This window comes from Leptopilina boulardi, unplaced genomic scaffold (genome assembly GCF_019393585.1).
Source record: "Leptopilina boulardi isolate dan_hultmark-lab unplaced genomic scaffold, ZJU_Lbou_2.1 LbouV2_327, whole genome shotgun sequence".
Classification (NCBI taxonomy): domain Eukaryota; kingdom Metazoa; phylum Arthropoda; class Insecta; order Hymenoptera; family Figitidae; genus Leptopilina; species Leptopilina boulardi.
In genome coordinates this window covers 4,568,674-4,587,569 of record NW_026137893.1, presented here as the reverse complement: position 1 = coordinate 4,587,569, position 18,896 = coordinate 4,568,674, and the positions used below count along the sequence as shown (strand labels likewise).

Sequence of the window (18,896 nt, the reverse complement as noted above, 5' to 3'; positions counted from 1 at the left end):
CAAAATTAGAAAAAAACTGCATCTTTCTAGGAGCAGAACAAAAAAAGTTAGTAAATAATAACAATAATTGTTTAAACAATTGTTGAATTAATAATTTTACATCAAATCTATCTTTTATTATATTCCGCTTGATAAATTGCAAAATTAGAAAAAAACTGCATCTTTCTAGGAGCAGAACAAAAAAAGTTAGTAAATAATAACAATAATTGTTTAAACAATTGTTGAATTAATAATTTTACATCAAATCTATCTTTTATTATATTCCGCTTGATAAATTGCAAAATTAGAAAAAAACTGCATCTTTCTAGGTACAGAACAAAGAAAGTTAATAAATAATAACAATAAATTGTTTAAACAAATGAAAAATGCAATATAATATTTTTTATATCTATTATTTGACATCATAAAACACTCATAGTGAAAAGTCTGCATGATTTCAAGTCTTTTTGTAAAATAGAATTAAAAAAATATCTGAATCATCCCGGTTATATCCGTACATACATTGATAAAAGTTATAAATAATCAAGAAGACATTTTTTTTTAAAATTTGTTTTTACATTTTTTGAAAGTTCTTAAGATTTTGTTCAGTGACTTAAAATTGCGATTCAATTAAGGCAAAACTTTAGAAGATATGGCAATTTCAATTTGTCTGGCCCACCCTGGGTGGGCATCTTGTCAAGCGAAGGTTAAAAATTACTTTTTATTTTGAGGTTATGTCATAAAACCATGGCAAGATCGAGTTGCTCTAAGGAATGCCATACTTGTGAACAAACTGGCAAGGGCCTTTCCACTGCCTTGATATGTAGTTTTCTAGGTTATATTGCAAACATGGCATAACCAAGAAACTGTCGTTTAACCTCGAAAACGTTAAAGTACCAAGTCTCCTTGAAATCTAAGCACTTTGAAAAATTTTCGTCCGCCATTTTGGGTCCGCCATTTTGAATTTTTAAATTTTAACATCATATTTGAATTCAGCGACCTCAAAAACATTAAAATACCACAGTTTGAACAAAAAAATTTTTGTTTCAAAATTGCATTGTTTTAGTCCGCCATTTTGAATTCGCCATTTTGAATTTTGAAAAATTAACTTTAGTTTTGTATTCAGTGATTCTAAATGCTTACAAAAAAGTTGTCGACTCCCAGGAGCTCAAAAAAATAAATCAAGGATTCCCTATAATTCTCCTCTATTCTACATTTATTTAGCTTTATTTTGGTCCAAGGTTCATTCAATTTGGTCAATTTGTTCAAGAGACAATAGGTTTTGAACATGAAATTGCAAAAATAACACACCGTGTGCCGGACTTGTGGAAAAACTGGCAAGGGCCATGAGAGAGCCTTACTTAACCCCTTCGCAGTCCAGTTAAAAATCGCTGGTGGGCCTAAAACGGTCCGAAAAAAAAGTTTCCAAAAAAATATGACTTCATCATATTTAAGGTTTTTGTGGTCGCTGAATTCGAATTTGAGGTCAGTTTTTCAAAATTCAAAATGGCGGATCCAATATGGCGGACAAATTTTTAAAAAATCAAACCGTTTTGCCTGAAATTTGTTACACGGAGGTTTTTGGGGTCGTTGAATTTGAATTTGGGGTCGTTTTTTAAAATTCAAAATGGCGGATCCAATATGGCGGACAAAATTTTAAAAAAATTGATCCCATTTGCCTGAAATTTGTTACTTTGGGGTTTTTGAGGTCGCTGAATTCGAATTTGAGGTCGTTTTTTTTTAATTCAAAAAAGTCTAGCATCAGATTTTTATTTATTTCTAAAATTTTGGTCGCCAGTTTGGATTTTCCTTACTGAATTTTGAAAAACTAACATCAAATTCAAATTCAGGGACTCCAAAAATCTCTAAAAAACGATTTTCGGTGGAAACACATCAATTTTCAAATTGTCTGCCATATTTGTCCGCCATATTGGATCCGCCATTTTGAATTTTGAAAAACTGACCTCAAATTCAAATTCAGCGACTACGAAAACCCCCGAGTAACAATTTGTGGTCAAAACGCATTAATTTTTAAATTATCCGCCATATTGGGTTGCCATATTGGATCCGCCATTTTGAATTTTGAAAAACCGACTTCAGATTCGTAATCAGAGACCCCGAAAACCCCTGAGCAACGAGTTTCATGTAAATCTGATAAATTTTAAGTTTTCATGGTCGCCATTTTGGGTCCGCCATTTTGTTTTTTTAAAATCTGACTTTAAATTTGGATTCAGCGACCCCAAAAACCCCCGAGTAACAAATTTCAGGCGAATCAAATTAAATTTAGTATTATTTTTTTGTGGTGGCCATATATGGCCACTTGCACAAAGGTGGCACGACTTTTTCTGGCCACATATGGGCCCTGGACTGTCAAGGGGTTAAAGTAGAACTAAGTAGGGAAATTTCTGCACGGACAGTTTTTTAAAAAATTTTATTCTAACAAGTTTTGATTTCTAAAGAAAATTTTTCTCAACAAAGTTCAATTTTTAAAAATTATTTTTGAAATTTTTCTAAAAGTATTATTAGTAGGTATTAATTATTATCATTATTATATTATTATTATTATTTTATTAGTTTTGAAATGAAAATAATTTTAATAATTAATAATTGAAATATAAATTTCAAAATTAATATTGGAATTTTCTGATATAATAATAAACCATATATATATCTTGAAATATTGATAATATATATGTGCTCAATTACAAAAATATGACATTTTTATAAATGGATTGCACCATCAGAAAAAGATATAACAATTTATGAGAGTTCAAAGTTATAAAAATAAAAATTGTTTTAAATGTAAAATTTTTTTTTTCACGCAGGTATTGTAAATCTAGGTTTTTTTTCCAGCTTATTGCGCAAGCTTTGATTTTTTTTCAATTTTATATATATATATATATTATATAATAAATCATTCAACATTTTGTCTTTTAGAATTGTAAATTAAATTAAATAAATTTACCAAGAGGTTATATAAATTAATTTTTTTAAAAACCCTCTACTACTTTGTAATCAATTAAAAAATATTGTTTTCACCTAAAAATATCACAATTTGTTGATTGCTTTTGCTATATATATATATATGACATATATTTTAAAATCTGTTATCACAGTTATTACATTTTTTTTTTGTCAATTTTTTTCAATATTTGTTTTCTTTTCTTTTTTTGCCAATATTTATATAGGCAAAAAAATATATTGTTTGTTTATTTGTGAAATAAACAAAAAGAAAAAAAAAAAGAAAAAGATGCGTGAAAAATCTGTGCTGCGAGATTTTTTCTGATTTTTACATATAAACCTTTATAAAAAAATATAATGTTTTTTTTTTTTGCATCACACTCGGGATCACGCAAAAGAAATATATATCTTCATTTTTCTAGGAAGATACAAACATCACGAAAGGCATGAAGTACTATAGACTTGAGTGACGTCATTCGTCTGTCTATTTTTCATCGATATATATAGGGCAAAGAGATTGGAGGTGTGAGAGAGAGAGAGGGAGAGAATGTATTTTCTGACCTAGGGTTTGAGGATGGTTTGAGAATTGAGCGATATATCTTTTTCGTGCTCTAGACATCTTTTTCTAGGAAAGGAAAAATCCTTTCAAAAAAAAAAATAAATAAAAAAACAAAAAAGAAAAACATTCACGACGAGATGAAAAACTCTTAAAAATGAAAAGCAAATAATCTCTCTATTTATATTATATATATATTTTTTTTCATTTTAAAGAACTATCATTGATATTTTCGTTTAATATTTATTTTTTCATGTGTCATTTTACTTTAAAAAAAAAAAAAAAAAAAATTGTTTATTTTTAATTTTTCAAATTATTAAAATTAAAAAATTAATTAATTATTACACAATAGAAAGGGATTTTTTTATCCTTTATTTACTTTCTGCATTTCTTACTTGTTGAGAGAATATTTTCGAAATCGCTACTCACTTTTTTTTTGTAAATTTTAATTTTTGATTATTTACAATTTGTCCTAATTATATGATACTCCTCTTGTATATCATCCTTTATAAGCTAAACACAAGTATAATTAATTTTTATTAATTAATATTAATAAATTAAAATTAATTCCTTAGAAAGAATAATTTTTTAAAATTATTAATTTATTTTTTGTAATTTTAATAATTTACAAAAAGATTAAAATATTATTATTTATTTATTTTGAAAAATAAACGGGACAAGCCTTTTGGTACAAAAATTATTTTACATACTAAAATTTAATATTGTAACAAAATTAATTAACAAGAATTTAAAAAAAAAAAAAAAAAAAAAAAATACAAACTAGGTCGGAATTAACGACCTGCAAAATAATTCTTCGTTATACTGCAATAAACCTGCTCGAACTATTATTATTATTATTATAACCTATTATTATTATTATTATTATTATTATTATTATAACCTATTATTATTATTATTATTATTATAACCTATTATTATTATTATTATTATTATTATTATTATTATTATTATTATTATTATTATTAAGATTATTCCTGAATTTTAAAAAGACATTTTTTGGTATTTTTCCGCTTATATGAAAACTGGTTTTATTTGAAGTGAAAAGAACAAGAAGATAAATCTAAAAATAAAAAGGGGGTAAAGTTATGAGAAGGTAATTCTTTCACGTGCATTGAAAAGTAAACCAATTTCATGGAAGTAGTAGAAACGCACATTTCTTTCGTGGCAGTTGTATCGCGAGGTTATATTGCGTAGTCGTGAAGTTTCCTCGCAGATATATATATATATATGTAGGTATAGTCAGTTATATAAATTTTCTATATATATATATATACATACATACATAAAGTTATATATATATATATAAGGAAAGCTCTCAATAGGCAAGAGAACGAGCTGACTATTCCCCGTTACTGTTACCACCATGTTGTAACTACTATGTCTGACTACAACTAGTAATTACTACTGGCCGAACAATTCTTATACCTTCTCCACTGACCGTGAAGTCTGTCGAAAAGGGCCGTTTCAACTCTAACAATACGCCAGAAGGGATCATCAAATTTTAGGAACCGTAAAGCTAACTACATATATACATACGAAATTTCATAATAAATTTTATTTTACTACCGACAGATGTTTAATTAACTTTTACTGTATCTACAAAAAAAAAAAAAATCGTTATCAAAAAACAATATATAACAAGCTTATATAACGACTTTCATATTTTTTTTTGCGCGTTTTATATAATGCGAGCTTCATTCCATACGAAAAAAAAAATTGTTTCAAAATATTCTTTCTAAATCTGAATTAGTTAAAAAATGTTTACTAATTTGAATTAGTGACTCACTTTTTGCTTCCGAATTAGTAAAATTTTACTAATTATTACACTCACAGAAAAAAGATATGTTTGAATCAAATGTACCATTTTTTTTTATATTTACCCAATTTTTTGGTTATAGTTCAAACAAAATTTGTTTAATTCAAATAAATATTTATTTGATCTAAATAACTGTTTGGTTTATTTTAATAAATTTTTTGAAGAAAGAAAAAATTTGATTCAGCTAAATAAACGTTTGGTTTATGTAACCAAATGTTTGGTTAACTGTATACACTGAAAAAAAAAATTTATTTAGATCAAATAAAAAGTATTTGATCCAAATTACATCATTTACTTGTCTATTATCCAATAAATATGTATTTGAACCAAATACACATTTACTAAATCAAAGTATTTTATTTTATCGTATCAAATAAATAGTTATTTGAATCAAATACAAAATATTCAAATCAAATAAATGGAATATTCAAAGCTAATAAATAATTATTTCAATCAATTATGAAAATTATTCCATTCAAATAAATATTTACTAAACATAAGTATTTTATTTTATCGTATCAAATAAATAGTTATTTGAATCAAATACAAAATATTCAAATCAAATAAATGGAATATTCAAAGCTAATAAATAATTATTTGAATCAATTATGAAAATTATTTCATTCAATACTGCATGTTTTTTAATTCAAATAAATATTTATTTGCATTAATAAAATATTTTTCTTGAAACAACTAAAAAATTTTCTTGAATCAAATATTCGATTATTTGTTATAAGTAATTGTTTTAATTGAAACTAAAACCTCTTTAATTGCGGCAATTATTATTTTATTTGGATCCAAATACATAATTTATTTGCATAAAATATAAGAATTTTTTGATTCAAATAAATCAAAATTTGAATTGAATAAATAACATATTTATTTACTAATTCTTCCATTTCTAAATTAAAATCTTAAATAAATTAAAAAATATGTAATTTCTGCATACTATGATTGCATATTATATTATTTATTATTCGAATATCCTAGGATATTCCAAAAACATCCCTTGGATATCCTAGGGATACCCCAGGGATATCCTAAGGATACTTTAAGGATATCCAAAGTAGCGGCGTTTAGGATATCTTAGGGATATCCCAGGGATATCTAAGGATGTCCCTAGGACGTCCCAGGGATATCCTAATCATTTCCCCGGATATTATTAGGATATCCTCAGGACGTCCTAAGGATATCCCAAGGATATCCCTGGAATAATTAGGGATGTCCTTAGGACGTCCTAAGGATATCCACAGTATGTTTATATTATCTTAAGGGTTAGAATATCCTTGAGTCGTTCTAAAAATGTCCCTAAGGTATCCATAAAACGACCCTAACATACAAATTAATTAAATAAAAATGGAAAACATATTTTTTGGATGTATTTATAATGTATTTCCAAGATATCTAAAATATATATATAATGATATCCTATGGAGATCTTAGCGATATTTCTAAAATATTTTAACGATATACCAAGTTTATCCCTGGGATATCCCCACGATATCACTAGGATATCCGTGGAATATCCCAGGGATATCCCTAGAATATCCTCAGGATATCCCCAGGATATCCCAAAAATATCCTACGTAACGGCGGTTTGGATGTTCTGAAGATATCCTCAGGATATCCTAGGATATCCTACATTAGTATAGGATATCCTTTTGTTGTGAGGGAACGAATGTTAATTTCTTGATGTCATTTAAATTTTCAAAAGATCTAACTCAGAAAAGTGCTTAACATCATTTAGTTAAAATTAAGATATTAAATTAAATTTTCCAATTAAATGCAATTTATAAAATATAATTAATTATATGCTTCATGATTATTATTATCATGAAACATCCCAGGTGAATTTTCAAAAAAAGTGTAAATATATTTTTATTAAAAACGCGTTTTTCGTTGTTCTGAATCGTTGTAAATATTAATTTTTTGTTGATGAAAAAATATTTGACTTTTTGACTTACAATATTAAATAATATATATATATAAATAAATGAATAGCATCAAATAAGTCATTATTATCATTACACTTAAATATTTAATTGATCAAAATATTTTATTTTCCTTTAATAAAATAGTGTATTAACATTAAATAACACATTATTTATATTAAATAATTTAATTAATTAGAATTAATAAAGTTATTGTATAAAATACTTTTTATTTGTATGAAAAAAAATGAAATATTTGAATCATTGAATGAAATAAATTAATTAATAGATGCAAGTAACTCATTATTTTCGTTTCAAATAAACATTTAATTGATTAAAATATTTTTTTATTTGTCTTGATAAAATAGTGTATTAGTATTAAATAATTTAGTTTACTTTAATCCATTAAATAAAAGTTATTGTATCAAATACTTTTTATTTATTTCAATAAAACGAAATATTTGAGTGAAATAAATAAATAAATTGTTTCAAGTAAATCATTATTATCGTTTCAAAATGAATATTTAATTGATTGAATTATTTTTTTATTTGTCTTGAAAAAAAAAGTGTATTAGTATTAAATAATTTAGTTTACTTGAATCCATTAAATAAATGTTATTGTATCAAATACTTTTTATTTGTTTCAATAAAACGAAATAGTTTTGAGTGAAATAAATAAATAAATTGTTTCAAGTAAATCATTATTATCATTTCAAAATGAATATTTAATTGATTGAATTATTTTTTTATTTGTCATGATAAAATAGTGTATTAGGTATTAAATAACGAATTATTTGTATTAAATAATTCAGTTTATTTGAATCAATTATACATAAATTTATTGTGTCAAATATTTTTTATTTGTATCGCAAATAAACGAAATATTTGAGTGAAATAAATGAATGAATAGTTTCAAGTAACTTATTATTTGTATTAAATAAATTCATTTATTCAATTCAATTAATTATTTAATTGAACCAAATACGATATGTATTTGGTTCAAATAAATGCAATTCAAATAATTCAAGTTATTTGAATCAAATACATATTTTTTTGATCTAAATAAAAAGTATTTGAACTAATTAAATATTTTTCAAATAATTTGAAGTATTTGGAATCAAATAAATTTTTTTTTCAGTGTATCAATACATTTATTTTGTTGATTTAACCAAAATTTGATTGCTTCAAACGAGTTTTTTTTCTGAGTGCTAATGACCAGTACTAATAAACGTTATCATCCGAAACATATGCCAGTATTGGTTGAATATTGTCGGTCAGTACTTTGCCAGTACTGGCGCTTAGGTAATTCAGATTTAGAGAGTGAGTTTTGTTTTCGATGATTCTAATTAGTTGAACTACTGTTTTCTTTCTAAATGTAATTTTCTCCTGATATTCATTTTACAAAATATACACACACATAAAAATGATTTAACACACACTCAAATGAAAGCAATTTTAAGTTTCGAGAAGCAACATAAAATACAGTTTCCAAATTGAGTTCATGGAGTTCGGGGGTAGGGGGGGGGGGGGGTGGAGAAATGTAATTAGAGACCAACGATTGTTGTAATTCAAAGGTATGGGGGCTCTAAATGAAGTCGAGTACTACTACTCGGTTAATATCGAAGCCGCGCGCGCGAATGACCCGAATAAATTAACATCGCGAAGGAAATTCACGATTGGCGAAAAGTTTCTCGGTCTTTCCAATCAACGTCTTCGATTTCTTCTTTGCGAATGACAAAAAAAAAAGTTCAAAAAAAAAAAAAAATTGAACAAAAAAGCAAAAAAAAGATATAGTTAACTCTGGGGAAAAGTTTATAAAAACCTATATTGTCGTTCAGAAAAAAGAGAACGCTGGGGTAATAATAACTTTCGATATCACGTGCCATTGGGAGTTAATTTAATTCTTCGATTACGACTCATTTAATTGGCGTCATTCGTCGTCGTTTTATATTTTCCTACCTCAACATTATCCAAATGGCATTTATCGCAAATAAAAATTGACCGATTTTTATGACTCAAATGTCTGTTAATTTTCATTCAATAAAATTTTTTTCTCTCATTTTTTTTTTATTTTTAAAATTTAATTTCGAAATTTATTTATTTTAACTAAAAAAGTATTTTAATCTCATTCTATAATAATATACAGGAGAAAATAAATTCTTCTTTATCACAAGATTTAAAATGTTAAATACAAAAATTCTATATTTTAATTGAATTTATATAAAAAATTAAAATATTTTACTAATTACTCTCTAAATCTGAATTAGTGAAAATGTTTACTAATTTGAATTAGTGACTCACTTTTTGCTTCTAAATAAGTTAAATTTTACTAATTGTTAGTAAAATTTTACTAATTCAGAAGCAAAAAGTGAGTCACTAATTCAAATTAGTAAACATTTTTAGTTTTTACTAATTCAGATTTAGAGAGTATGAAAATTGTATTTAAATATTTTAAAAATCCGCCCCAACTCTTTTAAATCTCGTATCATGAGACAAATCGAATAATAAAATGAAAATTTTCTTTTTTTTTGCAGTGCAATCAACACTTTCAAAGAGGCAAGACGAAACAATAGAAGATTCGCGTAAAGTGCCAGTAAACTTGACTGCAACACGAACATCACTCATTGCAACCGATGGTAAGTGCGTAAAAAAAAAAAGAAAGAAAAAGAAAAAATAAAGGAAATAAATAAAATATATCTAAACCTCGCGTGGAATTACCTTGTCGTCCATTTTCGTCTTTACGAGGGCAGATTATAGCCGTTGAGCCTCAGCTTTCAAGCACGAAACGTTAACTTTTGTGTTGGTTTGTTTCACTGCATGTTGTGTTCGCACAAAACGAGGTTCGTTTCTCTTGCACAAACAATGCGAGATATATCTAGGTTGAAGGGGGCAAAACTTTACGATGTATATCCACACTTCAACCTATAATATAGTCTCGGTATCGAGGTAAATTAAAATTTCTTTTAATTAGTCCACACGCTATTATTACATATATATATATATATATATATATATAGGTATAGATAGAAATTTCTCCGCGAAATGTAAATTTATACACAACTTGAAATTATATTCGAATTTTGCGAACAAGACAATAAAAATAGTAATATTTTTCGGACTTATGAATATTCTTCTCAAATAGATGTGATGGAATTTTTGTAGTGGGGAATTGAAAATTATCGAAAATTTTTATTTAGGGTCAACCGGGGTAAATCCGAACGCTAATTATTTCAGCTTAATTAAAATTTTAAAAAATATGTTAGACATGAGAATTTTTACCTCAGATCCTTTTCAAGAGATTCTAAATATTATCCCATTTTTCGTTTGTTAATTAGCAACAGCATAAACAAAGATAACGAGTATTGCAAAAAAAAAGATTGAAAATCAAAAATGACACTCTTTCAGTATTTTGTCTCGTATTTGAAGAAAAAGAAGCTAAAAATTCATTTTATTATTTATAATTGTTTGTTATGAATACCTAGAACAGAAACTATTTTTCATTTTTGCCTTCTGTAAAATTTTATTAATAATATCAGACCGTTCGTATTTACCCCGGAAAATTGGAAAACCGCACGGAAAGAAATTTTCTGTAGAATTTACAGAAACTCCTGCGCCATCTACTATGATGTTTCTCCAAATAGAGAAATTTTTAGAATCATTGGCATTAAAATCTGTTAATTCTACAAGTTTGAGCTACAGTTCTTAAAAACTGTTGAGTGACCAAATTATGTATACTATATGGGGATAATATATATTTGGTAGAGTATTTCTTATAGGTTATATTCTCCTCCGAATACATTAAATTCGCGGAACATTATTGTATAAATTAGTATAACTTCTATGTAAATAAATTCATCCTTCAATAATTTTCTAACAAAAAAAATGAGGAGCAAGTTTTCAAAACTTATATGATAAATCCACTTTTTCTTATGTCGAGAAATTGAAACAAACGACTTTTCTCACTTAATCACTACAGTTAATTTTAAAATAAAAAATTTCTAATAATTTATTTCTATAATAATGTTTATATACTTAAGACGTTTCCTTTTTAATTAAACTTTCTTGCCGACACTATGATAATAATAAAAACACTAAATTCGCCTTAACCTCTCGCACTCAATCGTACTCAGCCTTAGTCGAATCACTGCATTGTTTTCGCGCATGCGTTAAATCCTTACAGAAAATATCTGTAGAATTAACAGATTTAGGAACATGTAAAATCTTGAAATCGATGTTAAAGAATTACCAGAAAATTTTTTTCTGTGTTCGCTCGAAAATTGTTACTCGGGGGGTTTCAGGGTCGCTGATTACGAATTTGGCGTTAGTAAATTTGATCATTTTTAAAAATAAGTTTTAGGAAAGTCCACCATTTTGAATTTAAAAAATTTGACTTTTATTTTTGTATTTACATTCAATCACTCCAAAATACTTTCTGTAGCAAGTTTTGCAAAAATCCGTTATGATTTGATAAAGTTATTGAAGGTTTTAATTGTGTAATGCATTTTAATTTTTAACCTGTTTGATTTTTGTATTTATATATGATGCATTATTACATAATAGGTTTATTATCGTATTTTTTTTTTGAGTTTTTATATAAGTTTAATAATTGCAATACTTTAAATTTATTTTCCCTAAGATTTTTCTGAAATACAGTGGCGTTCGTATTTACCCCGGTATTTTAGGAAAGTTGCAATGTATCGAGGTAAATACAAACGCTAAGTTTTCTGCAATTGTAATTTATCAAAAAATTTTGCTACCCCATAAAAATGTTCTATGAAAGTAAAGTAACAACTTCATGCACCAGAATACCGGAAGTAATTTTTTTTTAAAGAAAAAACTTATGTTATTGTTGAAACTTACTAAAAGCGTTCGGATTTACCCCGGCTGACCCTAAGGTAGAATTTTAAAATTTTATAACGAATTTTCATTTTAATGAATTTTTTTCCGTGTTGGAATTTTTATTTAACTCAATCTTAATTCAGTAGAAATTTTAACTAATTTGAATTTTTCTTCTTTTTTAATTAAAAAACTTTTTGATTTTGAATTAGTTAAATTTTACTAAATGTTTAGTAAAAAAAATTTCTTTTTTACTATTAATTATAGGTAAATTTTACTAATTCAAAAGCAAAAAGTTTTTTAATTAAAAAAAAATTCAAATTTGTTAAAAATTTTACTAATTCAGAGAGTAGCAAAATTTTCAGAAAAAAAATTATTTTTATTTATCAAAATTGTTCTATTATCGAATTTCTATTTATCCGAATATTTACTGAACAGTATTTTCATTAACTGAATTTCAATTTAATAGAATTTCTATATAACAAAATTCTTATTATACAAAACATTTATTGAAGAAAATTTCTATTTGACCTAATTTTTATTTAACAAAATTGTCATTTAACTGAAATTCTATTTTAGCTAAATTTTTAAGTGAATGAATTTCTATTTCACCGGAACTCCATTTGACCGAATTTTCACTTGTCCGAACTGTCAGTCCGAACTGTCATTTAACGAATAAATTAATAAAATAAATTAATAAAATAAAATTATTTTTTCTTTACTTATTTATTCTCACTTGTACACAGAAAAAACTTGGACTCATTTTTGTTGCAACTCATTTTCTTTTGGGTATCGAAATGAGTATGGGACAAACTTCATGTTATTCAAAATGATATTGGCTGGAATTTCAGATTTCTAAGTTGGCATCATAAGCAGAGTAATTTTGTATTTCAATTATTGTTTCTAATATTTCAACAACACCAGAAAGATTATTTTGACCAGTACGAATATTTAGAAGTTTTTAAATAAAAATTATTTATTATTATTTACGTAGATAATAATTAATTTCATAAGTTTTTAAATTTACCGCTATTATTTAAGTTGGCAGTACCGTTCCTGTTGTCAAAACACATGTTTTCATTTTTCTAACCTAAAAACATATTTCCTTTATTATTTTATTACGCGATTACAAGCAATTTTTAATCAAATATATTAAGTCTAGCGTGTTATTTACTTCTTTGTAATTATTATATTTCATGTTTTTGTGCAAAATTATTCGTTATTTCACAATATTTTTCCATTTTTCTTTTTCTCAAAATGAAACTTGCCTGTTTCATTTTGATACTTTTACCTTAGAACTCGAAATGAAACAACCAGTTTCATTTTTGTTGCGAATCAAATTGAGTATAGAATCTATACTCAATTTGAATTCAGGTTTTTTCTGTGTACAGGCAAAAAAATCTTTACCTTGAACAGCGATAAGTCTCTTTGGAACAGCAATATATTTCTCTAGAATAACGAAAACTTTTACTATTTTGAGTGAAACATATCGCTGATCTAAGTGAAGATTTTTTTGCGTATTCTAAAATGTGAAGCATTAAATTAAAAATGTCAGTAACAATAATTTTTTTAAACATTTCAATTTTTAAATAATGAAAGAAACAAAAAATTTAAAGTTAATAATTAGCTAAAAATTAACTAATTAATATTAATTTATTTATTCCAAAAAAAGAATAAGTGAAATTCTAAATGAAAGTGAAAGTGTAAATAGTTACTAAAAATTAAACAGAAATTCTATATTAAATCAGAAAGTTAAATAAAAATTCTATTAAATCAGAATTTAGTTAAAATAAAAATTCTTTCATAAAAAAATTCATCTTAATAAAAATTCATTATAAAATCCTATAAATTTAGGTCTTAATAAAAATTCGTTATAAAAATTCATTTAAATAAAAATTCACCAATTTTTAATTCAACACCAGAAAAAAATTCCAACTGCTCTAATCTAAAGAATATTCACACGCTCCTTAATTTTCCATCATCAAAGAAAAAAAAAAAAACGTATTTCTTTTTTTAAACAAAAAGAATTTAATTAAAAATAAATCTATTCAAAAGAGAAAAAAAAAATTTTTTTTCACTAAAAATGACGAGTGCGGTTCTTGGAATATTAATCATTCCCCTTTATAAAGTCATATCCTATTTGAATTTAACGTCTTTGAAAGTATAAAGACATCGTTCACTATTAATGGGGCAATTAATTACAAACTTTTTATTAATGAAAGATCCTGTGTGTGAAATAATGTGAATTTCTTTTTATCCCAGTAAAAAAAAAAAAAACTTTTTCAAAAACTATTTTTATTTTATTTAGAAAAAAAGATCTCTAGCAAATCAAAGTACCCTGATTGATTAAAGATTCCCTTCTTTTTCTTTTTTTTTGAGGAATAATACATATGTCTCTTTTTTAACTCTACTCAAGATATCTCTTCAAGGAACACGTTAACTCTCTTATAGGGTCCGCGCGTCTTGGGAAAAGTTACCCGTTCGTGTCAGCTCAGTAATTTAATCGGGCAGCGGTGCAATTACCGACGACGAAACTTACCCTGACAAAGTGTGTAACTCGTGACGTTGCCACCGGGCGGTCTTAATGACTCCCCACAGCCGCCAACTACATATATATATATTTAAGTGGATAGAGACGATAAAATATAAGTGACGATTTTTTCTCCAGAGAATCTTGTTCAAAGGAGAAAAAAAAGAAGAAAAAAAATCTCTTTGTCACCCCACAACCAGATAATAATTTCACAAAATAGATCAAAATTAAAATTTACTCACATTTTTGTTGAACGAAATAATCTGAAAAAGAAAATAAAACACTTTTTAATAATTGAAAATTTTTTAAATTCTTTGTTAAAAAGATAATTGAAAATAATATAATTAAAAAAAGCTCTATATGGACTTAAAATTACAGCAAATTTTGTCTATAGATGCCGTATGGCACTATTTAAATATTAAACATGGGGGGGCCACAAATGTTTACAAAAAAACCCTTTAATATTATTGAAAAAAGTAGTATTTTTTTTAAATACAAAATTAAACATAGAAATCTACATTACCGACTGATGGTAAAAGAGTAAAATGAAAATATAAAAATTACCGACACAGAAATCTACATTACCGACTGGTGGTAAAAACAAACTTCATCCCTTCAGTCGATAATGTAGATTTCTATGTCGGTAATTTTTAAATCATCATTTTTTTTCTGTTTTACCTTCAGTGGGTAATGCAGATTTCTATGCCGGTAATTTTTATGTCATCATTTTTGTCTGTTTTACCACCACTTGGTAATGTAGATTTCTATATCGGTAATTTTTTATATTTTCCTGTTTTACCATCAGTCGCTAATGTAGATTTCTAGGTCGGTAATTTTTTATATCATCAAAAAATCAATTTTTAACCTTGTTTAAAAAAATACTGTTTTCGATAATATTGAAAGTTTTTTTTTAAAACATTTGTGGTTCCCCATGTTTAATATTTAAAAAGTGACATACAGCATCAAAAAATAGACAAAAATTTGCTGTAATTCCAAAGCCCATATAGAGCTTTTTTTTAAATTAAATCTATTCTGGGCCGAAGGGGAGGCCTTTTATTAGTCTTAATTTTGAAAAATTTACTGTCACAGAAATTTTTTTTGATCCCACAGCAAACATATCGCTATTCCAAATAAATATTTTTTTCCGTGTTGGAATTTTTATTTAACTGAATTTTAATTCAGTAGAAATTTTAACTAATTTGAATTTTTCTTCTTTTTTTAATTAAAAAACTTTTTGATTTTGAATTAGTTAAATTTTACTAATTGTTTAGTAAAAAAAATTTCTTTTTTACTATTAATTATAGGTAAATTTTACTAATTCAAAAGCAAAAAGTTTTTTAATTAAAAAAAAAAATTCAAATTTGTTAAAAATTTTACTAATTCAGAGAGTAGCAAAATTTTCAGAAAAAAAATCATTTTTATTTATCAAAATTGTTCTATTATCGAATTTCTATTTATCCGAATATTTACTGAACAGTATTTTCATTAACTGAATTTCAATTTAATCGAATTTGGTAAAATGGTAAAAACAAACTTCATGCCATCAGTCGATAATGTAGATTTCTGTGTCGGTAATTTTTAAATCATCATTTTTTTCTGTTTTACCTTCAGTGGGTAATGCAGATTTCTATGCCGGTAATTTTTATATCATCATTTTTTTCTGTTTTACCACCACTTGGTAATGTAGATTTCTATATCGGTAATTTTTTATATTTTCCTCTTTTACCATCAGTCGGTAATATAGATTTCTAGGTCGGTAATTTTTTATATCATCAAAAAAGCAAGTTTTAACCTTGTTTACAAAAAATACTGTTTTCGATAATATTGAAGGTTTTTTTTAAACATTTGTGGTTCCCCATGTTTGATATTTAAAAAGTGACATACGGCATCAAAAAATAGACAAAAATTTGCTGTAATTCTAAAGCTCATAAAGAGCTTTTTTTAATTAAATCTATTCTGGGCCGAGGGGGTGTCTTTTATCAGTCTTAATTTTGAAAAATTTACTGTCATAGAAAATTTTTTTTAATCCCACAGCAAATTTTTGCGCTGTCTCTATATTAGCAAAGGTAATTTGATGTGACAGCAAATAATTCTTTGCAACAGCAAATTTTTTCTATGCGTGAAGAGAATTAAAAAATTAGAATCTATGAAAGTGAAAATGGAATTTCATAATCTACCCCTAGCTAAAAATGATGTACTTTTTTTTTTCGTTTTTTAAAAAATGAAAAATGATTTCACAATGAAAAATTGTTCGGCGCGAAAACGAGGCAGTTTGTCGAAATGGTTTCCATTTAGTCGATGTCGTAAATCGTTGGCCCTGTTAGGCCAGAGCATTTTATATGCGGCTATTTTAATTGCGGTGAGCTCGTAATTTATAGAAGTTACGCGTTCCAATGTGCTAGTTGGAGGACGTTTGGCTTGGCCACTAGAGTGTCAGGACTGTAACGTTCGCGATGACTTCATTACCGACATACACCATAGCTCGCAAATTACACATCAATTTTTTTTTTCTCCCCTTTTTCAATTTTACAAATATCGAAAAAATTTTATTTTTTTTTTTTAAATTCATTTAACATTACAATTTATTAATTACAATATATTAATTTTCTTAATAAAAATTACAAAAAAAGGAAAATTAGAATATAATAAACAAAATCAAAAATTATTTTTATGATAAAATTTTTATTATAAAACATGTAAAATATGTTTAACACACACAGAGGGAAAATTTATTACACATTGTATGTATTTTTAATGTTCTCGAATATTTGTCAATCAAAATTCTATATTGCCATTATTAAATTACAATAAATGTTTTGTAAAATTTATTACCATACTCGTACATGATATAGTCAATGAACTTGAAACTGATATTAAATCATGAGAGAATGAGTAATGTATATGGAATATTCCATATTATCCACAACTGAAATAGATATTAACTCTATAACGTTTCGCATGAATTTGAGTGTTGGCATGTGGAAAGCAAGCGTTCAACTTGGGATGCTCGATTCGAATTGCATTCAAATTATTCAATTTTACTATATTCCCCCTTTCCATAAGTTTAGCCAAAGTGAGCGAGAGAGAGAGAGAGAAACGAAACTATATATTGAAGTTCAATAACGAAATTTATATCAAGTGCCCGATGGGCATATATTTAATATATACAAAATACTTTCCGCATATGTTAAACGTTTTTTTTGCTTATAAAAAAATATGAATGAATAATAAAAAAATTAACACTGAAAAAAAAATGTTGCCGAGAAATTCAACTACCTTTGGGTAGTTGACTAGAAAGTAGTTAAAATAACTACTTTTTTAGTTAATCTAATCATGTTGATGTAACTATTTTTAAGAAGTTAATAAGTAATAGTTGATTTTACGTAAATATGTAGTTAAAGTACAACTACAGGTCGGTAGTAAAATTAACTTTCTTAACCCTTTCGTTCCCAAGAAAACCTGAGAACTTCAAAAAAGATAAGTGAAATTGTTCTTACAATTTTTCGGGTCGCTGATGACAAATTTGAGGTCAGATTTTTCAAATTTTTAAAATTCAAAATGGCGGATACAACATGGCGGACAATTTTTTTTAAATGTGATTAAATCCGCTCGAAAATGGCTACTCGGGGGGTTTTTGGGGTCGCTGATGACGAATCCGGTATTAGTTTTTGAAAATTCAAAATGGCTGATCCAAAATGGCGGACAAATTTTTGAAATTGTTAGATTCGCCTGAAATTTGTTACTCGGAGGTTTTCGGGGTCGCTGCGATTACGAATCTGAAGGCAGATTTTTAAAATTTTCATAAATCAAAATGGCGGATAAAATTTAAAAAATTGACCCAATTCGTTTCAAACTCGCTTCTCGAGGGTTTTTGGGTTTTTTTTTTTAAATTCGTACACCATATTGGATCCATCTTTGAATTTTTAGAAATTTCAAAAATCTGACTCCAGATTCATAATTAGTAACCTCAAAAACCCTTGAGAAGCAAGATTAAAACGAATTGGGTCAATTTTTTAAATTTTTTATCCCATGTTGAATCCGCCATTTTGAATTATGAAAATTTTAAAAATCTGCCTTCAGATTCGTAATCAGCGACCCGAAAACCTCCGAGTAACAAATTTCTGGCGAATCTAACAATTTCAAAAATTTGTCCGACATATTGGATCGGACCTTTTTTTATTTTTGAAAACTAACACCGGATTCGTAATCAGCGACCCAAAAAAACCCCCCGAGTAACGAGTTTCAAGCGAATTGCATTAGATTTTC

The 18,896-nt window shown here is 26.3% G+C and overlaps 1 protein-coding gene and 1 long non-coding RNA gene across 3 annotated transcripts in view; one reads left to right on the top strand and one right to left on the bottom strand.

Moving 5' to 3' along the window:
- The window catches only part of LOC127284895 (uncharacterized), a 193,901-nt gene that overhangs the window by 54,064 nt on the left and 120,941 nt on the right, over positions 1-18,896 (top strand). For both annotated transcript variants that reach the window (XM_051310609.1, XM_051310610.1), the window contains exon 2: positions 9,799-9,900. In XM_051310609.1, coding sequence (XP_051166566.1) covers positions 9,799-9,900 — 102 coding nt within the window. The remainder of the gene's footprint in view (positions 1-9,798; positions 9,901-18,896) is intronic.
- LOC127284928 (uncharacterized) overlaps positions 1-18,896 on the bottom strand; it is a 166,072-nt gene that overhangs the window by 72,551 nt on the left and 74,625 nt on the right. Inside the window, exon 2 of the long non-coding RNA XR_007843544.1 lies at positions 14,873-14,893. This is a non-coding gene — a long non-coding RNA (uncharacterized LOC127284928). The remainder of the gene's footprint in view (positions 1-14,872; positions 14,894-18,896) is intronic.